General features: G+C 46.5%; 1 protein-coding gene across 2 annotated transcripts in view; it reads right to left on the minus strand.

The window, feature by feature from the left end:
- MAP7D1 (MAP7 domain containing 1) overlaps window positions 1-7,165 on the minus strand; it is a 99,106-nt gene extending 91,941 nt beyond the window's left edge. Inside the window, exon 1 of one of the 2 annotated variants that reach the window (XM_061596926.1) lies at window positions 5,382-5,786. In XM_061596926.1, coding sequence (XP_061452910.1) covers window positions 5,382-5,439 — 58 coding nt within the window. In that variant the 5' untranslated portion in view covers window positions 5,440-5,786. Of the gene's footprint in view, window positions 1-5,381; window positions 5,787-6,441 lie in introns of those variants that run through there. The other variant, XM_061596925.1, reaches the window with a different exon arrangement.
- Window positions 7,166-9,283: the final 2,118 nt, after the last annotated feature.

The raw sequence follows: 9,283 nt of genomic DNA on the forward strand, positions 1-9,283 counted from the left end.
CTGTTTGGTTTTCATAGCAGTGGGAACCAACGGCAAGAGGTATGGCTTGCCTTTGAGTTTGTAGCTAAAGAGGGGGTTTGAAACCTGGTCCAAGCTTGGCCCTCAGGTCCTTGATCAGAGCCTAAAGCAGGCAAGTGCCTGTCTGGAAAAACAGGTTGGTGGGCCTCAGTAGGCTGCACAACCTGCAATTAACGGATGGCAGGCAGAGAAACGTAGGCAGCCAAGTTTAGATAATGCAATGGCTGGTTACTTTCAGGGTTGAACTAAAAATGTAAAGCACGACAGCAATCAAACCCATACAAGTAGACTTGTCAAGGGAGGTGAGATCTACTGAGATGGCAACAATGGGGTTATTATAATTATTAAATTGTTATTACTAGACCAGCACATAACTCCAGTGCTAAAAAAGCTTGCACTGGTTGCCGATATGCTACCGGGGCAAGTTCAAGGTTCTTGTATTAATTTATACGGCCTTTGACAACGTGGGTCCAGGATACCTAAGGACCGCATAGTGTCTTACATCCCTGCCTGATCACCCAAGTCTTCAGGGGAGTTGCTGTTTGTGGTCCCCCATGGCTCAGAGGCACAGTCCACAAGTACAAGGTGCTGTGCGTTCAGTACTGTGGGCCCACTTCTGTGGAACTCCTTCCCGGCTGAGATCAGATGGGCCCCCACCCTGTTGAACTTCTGGAACCTGGTGAAGACTTTTTAAGTAAGCTTTTCTGATGCTCTGATTTTACGACGAAATTTGACTGATCTTATCCTTCGTATCTTTTCATTGTACACTGCTCAGAAACTACGGTGTTTAGCCGAATATAAATGGTTGAAATGAATAAATAAAAATTACTATTTCAATTTGTATGCCGCTTGTCCACATAAATGTGCCCAAAGCAGCTCACTACAGCAAAAAAAAAAACAAGTCAATATATAATTGCAATAAATAGTCAAAATGCCAACTCATTTCAAAACACAACAGAACAACCCAAATAAACAATTCAATTTTGATAGTGCTATTGGTATGCTAACATTTAAAAGTTGTTATAAAACAGACAACATCCATCATTTTAAACACGTATCACTTGATGTCGATGTTATTTTATGGGTCTGTTGCTACGTAACAGGCCAGAGTCACAGGTCATACAAAATAAGGGGAGCCGATAAGCAGGAACGTGGACGAGATGAGATGCCATTCACTCAATTTGCAATGCCATGAATGGCTTTTTTTAAAAAAAAGTAAACTGCAGGTGCGGGGATCCCAATCCAGACTGAAGCCCTGAAGTGGGGAGTCGGGGGCTTTAACTCTTTGATCCCTGCTGCGGTACAGCTCAGATCCCTCCCCCCATTCCCAAAGTTTGGCACTTGCTTTTTAAAAGCCACCCACGCAATTGCTAATTCTGCTGCTGGCATCTCATCTAGTTTGACAAACATACAAAGCTCACTCAGACTGTGCCAGACCACTGGTTCACCTAACTCAAGGCGAGGAAACCTCAGATTCAGGGGGCAAGCATGGCCCTCCAGGCCTCTGTATCTGATCTCTGGTACTCTCTCCAAGTCACACACCTCATCAGGCCTGCTTGCACCTTCCTTGAATGGTTTTGCCTGGCTGGAATGTGCCCATGCACTCTGGCCATGCTTCTTGCTTGCCTGGAGGGTGGACACAGAGGGCTGTGTGTGTGCCTGCATAGAAACAAGCCTACTGCACAAGGCAAAATTTACATGTGTTACTCCACCTATTTCTTCCTCTGGATCCACTTACCACTGGGATGTCAGCTCCAGAAGGATGTCTAGCAGGGAATATGGACTTCAGGCTTTAAGGGGTACCCTGGGAGGACAGCCTGGCTGGGAGTCCAGAGTCTGGGAGTTCAAATCCCCGCTCGTGTCTCCTGAGTGTCAAGGGCCAGCTAAAGATCACCCCCACAGTGAGTGGCTCAAGGGTTACGTGCCCTGCCACCTGTGCAGCCGTGGGCAAGCTGCATAGTCCCAAGGAGCCCAGTTGCCCCCCAGCTGGCAGTTGCGGACAAGAAAGGGGCTGGCTTGTGCAGCTGTGGCAAGCTGAGCAGGCCCTAGCCAGTTGGGGAGGACTAGCCTCAGAGGGAGGCCATGGTAAACCCCCTCTGAATACCGCTCACTATGAAAACCCTATTCATAGGGTAGCCATAAGTCGGGATCAACTGGAAGGCAGTCCATTTCCATTTTCCAACCCTGGTCTACTCTGATTGGCGGCAGCTCTCCAGGATTTCACACAGGGGTTTCTCCCAGCCCTATCCAGAGATGCTGGGGATTGAACATGGGACCTTTGGCATACAAAGCATGTGCTCTGCCACTGAGCCACAGCCCTTCCCGTCTAGCTCAGAATTGTCTATACTGACAGCAGCAGTTCTCCAGGGTTTCAGAGACAATTCTTTCCCAGCCCTACGTGGAGATGCAGGAGATCAAATCTGGAATCTTCTGCATGCAGAGCAGATGCTCTGCCACTGAGCTCTCTTGTCCCTAGTGCACATGCATAGATGCGCATGTGGACAAACACTAAAAGGTACCGTGCAATGCACAGCCTGCTATTTCCCACACCGCAGTTGCCAAGATACATTCTGAACCATTGGCAACTTACTGGAAGGCTATTATGGTTTTCTCATCTATCTTTAACCAAAAGTGCAAAACGCTGTCCTGACTTTCAGATCAATGCAGGACAAGCCACTGCATAGGGATAAGTCATAAGGAGCCGGGCAACAAGCATGACCCTGTTGTCATGTTGGAGATTATGAGCTTGGTTTCATGCATACTACCCGTCACCAACACACAACCCATGTTGCTTAAGACAACAGCAAACCACACTACAGAGGCAAGAGCGCACATACATACAATGTTTAGGCCCAGAACACAGCAACACAGAGCTTACCAGCCACATACTGGCACAAAGGACTGAGAGGTCTCTCCAAGGGCATGGAAACCATCACCAGGCACTCAAGAGAATCAAATTAACACCATGGGGCCTCCTGTAAAGCAACTTCCCTTTAGGAGAGAGGGAAGGATGGGCGAGCACCAGACCAGATTTCCTAGCTGCCTTTATTGACCTTTGTTCATATTCCAGGCCTTTTCTGAAACGTTTTCAGACATTTTAAATCCCACAGCGTGCAGTCAGTCTGGCCTCAGATCCCTTCTGAAGTTTCTATGGAAGTATCAAGCTGGGGGTGCAATCTTCTTCCGCCATTACACCCCCAAAATAGAGAGCTACTCCCCATTTCCCCCTCCTCAAGCATACACACCAGAAGGGATCCTGGAAAATTGGGATGGGCCTTCACAAACCTAAAAGAAATGCACCCTGGGACCTTGCTCATGTTGATTTCCGCATGTTTGCATTCTCAGTGGTAGCTCAGTGGGAGGGCATTTGCATTGCATGCAGAAGGTCCCAGGTTCAGTCCCCGGCATCTCCAGGTAGGCTGGGAGAGACCCCAATCTAAAACCCTGGAGAGCAGCTGCCAGTCAGTGTAGACAATACTGAGCTAGATGGGCCACTGGTCTGACTCAATATAAGGCAGCTTCCTGTGTCTCTTGCCCTCTCTGCCTCCATTCTGGGCTACCAGACCAACAAGCTGGCAACCACTGGCCCTTGCCAACATCTCCATGTAAAGCCTCCAGGCCTTTCCAGAAAGCACACTACCCACTGCATATAAATACATTCAGCACCATCATCGGTGGTGGGTGATGGTAGGGAAGTTCCCAATATTTTATTTATTTATTATTTACTTATTTATTAAATTTATATCCCATCCTTCCTCCCAGTAGGAGCCCAGGGCGGCAAACAAAAACACTCTAAAGCATCTCTGAAAACAGGCTTTAAAATATATTAAAACAAAACATCTTTAAAAAACATATTAAAAACAACTTAAAAAAAATACTTTAAAAACATATTAAAAAGCAATTCCAACACAGATGCAGACTGGGATAAGGTCTCTACTTAAAAGGCTTGTTGAAAGAGAAAGGTCTTCAATAAGTGCCGAAAAGATAACAGAGATGGTGCCCGGCTAATATTTAAGGGGAGGGAATTCCAAAGGGTAGATGCCACTAAAGGTCTGCTTCCTACGTTGTGCGGAAGGGACCTCCTGATAAGATGGTATCTGCAGGAGACCCTCACCTGCAGAGTGCAGTGATCAACTGGGTATACAAGGGGCAAGACAAACTTTCAGGTATCTTGGTCCCAAGCTGTATAGGGCTTTGTACACCAAAACCAGAACCTTGAACTTGGCCCGGTAGCTAACAGGCAGCCACTGCAATATCCCACTAGGTTTTGCACTCCTCTTCCTCACTGTTTCTTCCCTGCACTCCGAGTCAGCTGTTACTTGGCAGAAGCCGCCAAAACCCAAAAATAAGACAACTCACAGACGCGTTTGAGCTGGCTAGGTCCCAGGCATGCTGTGGAGGCCTCAGAAACTAGCCACTCTCCTCTCTTCTTAACCCATCACTTGACCATTCCATGGCGTTCTGAATGGCCCCCTTATCACTCCCAGGCCACATTCACACGGTGAGATTCCCCAGTGGGTAACTACTCCAACTTCACCTTACCAGTATTTAGATGACCAAAAAAAAAGTTCACCAATGGAGGAGAGATAGCCCCACTTCAGTTCAATCTTCAATCCCACATTGACTCTCAAATGAACTTTAAAAAAAAACAAAAAAACAAGCCACTTCTCTTTTTTGTCTGTTTTAGACTGCAATCCTAACACCATTTACTAAGGAATAAGCCCTATTGAACTCACTTGGGCTTGCTTCTGAGTAGACATGGTTAGGATTCTGCTGTTATTCTGTAAAGCAACAGCAAGCTTCACTTATTCTTGAGTAAAGGGTGGTGTGATCCAGTCCCCAGTTAACACTTAAATGAGGAGGGGAGACCTGAGAGCCCCCCAACCTCCTCAAAGTCGGAACAACGAAGCATTTGAAACCTTAACTGTGTAAAATAAATTGCAGGACTAACAGAGATCCATAAGATCCTTAACCCTGGACCCTGCTGATTTGCTGTCATCTTTCAAAGTGTATATCTACAACCAAAGACAAAAGAAATCACCAAGCCCTGCCATCTTCAGATGAACTTTAAGAAGGCCCACATGATTGTAGTAAACAGGGCTTTAAAGGGCTCTGGGCAGAAAAACAAAGCATAAATCCTAAAAGAAATCTAGAAAACAACATCTCCGCAAATAAGCCTAAAAACACAGGCAAAAAAAGTAGTGTCCAAATTCTGACCAACAGAACCCACCACGTGCTGGGAGGGAAAGAAAACCAGATATCGATAAAGACAAGATATTGTCCTTGTGGACAGGCAGAGAACTGGCGTCTAGACTAGAGGGAAAATGACAATTATCTATATATGTATTCATAGAGATACTCACCCAACTTGTAAGAGGTTAAGATTATGACAAACCTCACCCAGAGGGCCAAAAATCCCATCTCCTAACTTTTGAGAAAAAGCTTTTCCCCATTTGCCACAGGAGGGGGGGGGGAGGCCCGTCAACCTGGAGGATCAGCCCCCAACTTTTCCCTCCAGGCAGCGGCAGGGAAGTTTCATCCATTGTGGGGCTGGGCCCAACACCCCCGCTTTCCTTTGGACTCCATCCGCCCACCAAATCCCAGGCGCCAAGGCTAGGCAAGAGCAGAGGAGATAAACCCACGACGGGAGCCCCTTTTTCGGCCTGGCCCTCTTCAGACGAGGCTAGACCAAAGTGGATCCTTTACAGCGGCCAGGGGGGTGACCCCCAAGGTCAGAAGGAAGGGGCAGGTGGTCTGCTCGAGGGCTCGGTCGTCTCCCAAAAGCAGCTGTCGGGAGGAATACCAATCTGGGCCTGGGTAGGGACAGAGGGTTATTTATAAACCCCACATCCATGACCTGTGCAGTGCCCGGACACCCCCTGCCTCTGGGGTAACAGAATCAAGATCGACGTGGCTTTTCCCACCCAACAACGCACCTCTTTTCCCCCACCCCACCGCAAACCCCCCACAAAATGCATCCTTCGTTGCATGCGGGATGACAAATCCTCGTTAGGCTCAACACCCTTCTTCGCATTACCATCCCAGACTTTTTTTCGTCCATGCATCTATCCCCCCCCCAGTTTATTTCCAAAGGCCCCTGCAGATTCCAACATGTCCATCAGGCAAAGGCAGCCACACAGACACTCGCACACACACAATGGCCAGACGATCAGTCCGTGCTTTTGGAAAGGGGGGGGATTAGAGAATGGCTCTTTTACAACTTGCTGCAGCAAATACGCATCCACCCCCGCCTTTTTCTGTCCTCCACTCCCAGATCTGGATGGAAATCAGGAGACAGATTCAAAGTCGGCTGGCTTTCCTCCTTTCCCGCTGCCCCCCCCTCCGCCCCGCTTCAACGCCGCCCTTTCAATAATGTGCAACATCATCCCCTAAAAGAGTCTTCTCGACCGTGCAAATATTTACCTCGGGCATCAGCCGGCTGTTGCTTCACTGAAAAGGCCTTCTCTGTCCCTTCCGTCTTCTCCATGGTGGCTTCTGGTTTCGAGGAGGGGGAGGAAGAAGGGGGGGGTGATGGATGGGGTGGGTGTGATTTTCCTCCCCCCTCTCTTTCGGTCTCTCTTGATTCTTACAAAGCGCTTCCTCCCGATCCTCTATATTTTATCTATATTTTATATAAATAGCAATAATAATAATAATAATAAAACGAACACATCTATTTTAAACAAAATCACATCAAGGTCCTTCCTCTTTTTTTCATTCCTTCTTCAAGATGATTCCAGCTTCCACCACAGTTTCCGACGGGGGGAGGGCGCAGATAATATCCAACAAACTTGCTTAGAAATGCTTCTCCCAAAAGGGGGGAGGACTCATACAATTCTCCTCCCCAAATCCAACAATATTGGGGAGGGAGTCCTCCCCTTCCCCAAAAAATAAAAATAAAATCCTTCTAATTTCTCCTCCCAGTGCTGCTGGGATTTTGAAAGCAGGGAGGAGAAGAAGAAGAAAAACTTTCCAACGAGGTAGTTTGGGAGCAAAGCAAAAATATAGGTATATATTAAATTTGAAAGAAAAACCGCCCAGCATAAATCCAACTCCCTCCTTCCCCTCGGTCCAGTTGCAGCAACAGCAGCAGCTGATATTGCAAAGAGAGACCCAACTATTGTACCGTCCCTGCCTAGTCTGGCCTCTGAAGCTGGGAGCTACCATGGCCAGAGAGAGATAGAGATAAGGGGGAGTGGAAGCCTTAATTCCATTCACGCCATGCTCGCTTCACCCTGAGCAGGCTATAAAGGGGGATCCGTTTTGGGGAGGAGAAGGAAACTTTTTTGGGGGAAAGCCAAACAAAGGATGTTTGGGGAGCCCAGCTAGAGACGCGCTCGCGCCCCTCTTTGTTTCTGCCACTTGGTCGCGCCCATGAACATGTCGAGACTATGAAAGGGTGACTCATTTAGAAAAAAGAAGAGGAAAGTTGGATGGGGGGGGAAGAGAGAGAGAATGCAAGATGAAGCCCGTTTGGAGGAATGTCCAAGGCAGATGAGGGGTGGGTGTCTTGGGGGGGACACTCCACACCACACCACCTCCTTTAGCCGTCATAGCACTAAAGTATGTACAGGCATTAGAGTGGGACAGACGGGGGTCGCTTGATTTCCTTCCAGGGACCCCTGACCGCAAGTTTTCTGAGCTACATCTGGCCTAGTAGCATGTGCTTCCCCCCACTTTCCCATTTGTCATGCTGTTCTCATCCTGGTCGGGTGACTAGGACTGTCAGCTGTTGTGCTCCAAGAAAACAAGCCCTCTCTGCCACTTCGACACAGGTGCTTCAAAGTACGTGCAGAGTTGCCTTCCCCACTGGAAGCAACTTAAAAAAAAAACATCCAAAGGCAAAGTGTCTGTGATGGTTGTGGAGAGTGTCTTTGGTTTGAAAAAAGAATGGTCTTTTAAAAAAAAATTTTTTTTTAATGAACAGGACCTCTGACCAGGTCTGTTGGACACTGAATTTTACCAGACAAGAAGTTAATTCTCTGTTTAAAGAAAAAAAGAGAAGCCCTGAGCATCTGCAGAGTGCCCTTGCGCTTGTTTAGGAAGCAGCTTTCCAAATCAACTGGTGTAAAGAAAGAATTTCCCTGTGTTTTTATTTATTTATTTAAAATATTTCTATCCCGCCCTTCTACCCTACAACAAGGCACTCAGGGCGGCTACAATAAAATAGCACACATATATAATAAAATACACAATAAAAACACAAAACATTACAGTAAATTAAAATGCATAAAATACTATTAAAATACATAAAATGCATTATGCATACACATACAAACATATTTATATGTGTGCATATGTGCCCAGATCTTCTGGAAAGGTAACATCATTCATCTTCATCCCTACATTTGAGTTTGCCAGAATGAGAGTTTATTGTTATTGTTTACATGGGTCTTATTGGCTGTAGCTCAGAGGTAGATCTGCTTGCATGCACTAGACTTCTCCAGGCAGGGCTTAGAGAGACCCTTGCCTGAAATCCTGCAGAGCTGCTGGCAATCTATGTCGAGGTAGATGGACCAAGGTCTGACTCAGTATAAGGCAGCTTCCTCTGTGCCAAAATCAACAATACAAAATGCCAAACATGCAGATGTTTTTTGTCTGTGCATCTTTTCACCCTTTCCTGTAAACCAGGCTGAAAAGTGAACCCTAATCATGTTTCTGCCAATCTGCCTTTCTGTCTCTGTGTAGCTTACACCTTGACTTGAGAAGCCACATTCCCTCACTGGCAACTTTCTGGAGGCCACATGCCAGTGGGAGGGTGTGTGTGGCAGAGGTAAAAACAAATTTAATTGTTTTTTAAAATGTGTTTTTAAATTTGTATATTTGTTTTTAATGTTTTTAATTGTTGTAAACCGCCCAGAGAGCTTCGGCTATGGGGCAGTATACAAATTTAAGAAATAAATAAATAAACGTGGGCAGAGGAATACAGTAGGGTCCCGCTTTTCGGCGTTCAACTTCTCAGTGTTCTGGTTGTACGGCGGTTTTCAATTACAGTAGGGCCCCACTCATACAGCGCTTGTTCTGCTTTTTTGGCATTTTTCGGGGGTCGTCAGGCGCCATTTTATTGTCGGTGTTCCACTTTTTGATGATTTTCACTTTTCGGTCGGGGTCTGGAACCTAACCTGCTGTATGAGTGGGGCCCTACTGTAGGTGTGACTGTTACTTTTGTACAGTAGGCTACATTCCATACTGTTTTATTTCAGCATTTCTTATTACTTGCTTTTAACTCTTTTACTGATAACTGTACTGGTCTTTTTGTAAACCT

This window comes from Rhineura floridana, chromosome 15, assembly GCF_030035675.1.
Source record: "Rhineura floridana isolate rRhiFlo1 chromosome 15, rRhiFlo1.hap2, whole genome shotgun sequence".
Taxonomy (NCBI): domain Eukaryota; kingdom Metazoa; phylum Chordata; class Lepidosauria; order Squamata; family Rhineuridae; genus Rhineura; species Rhineura floridana.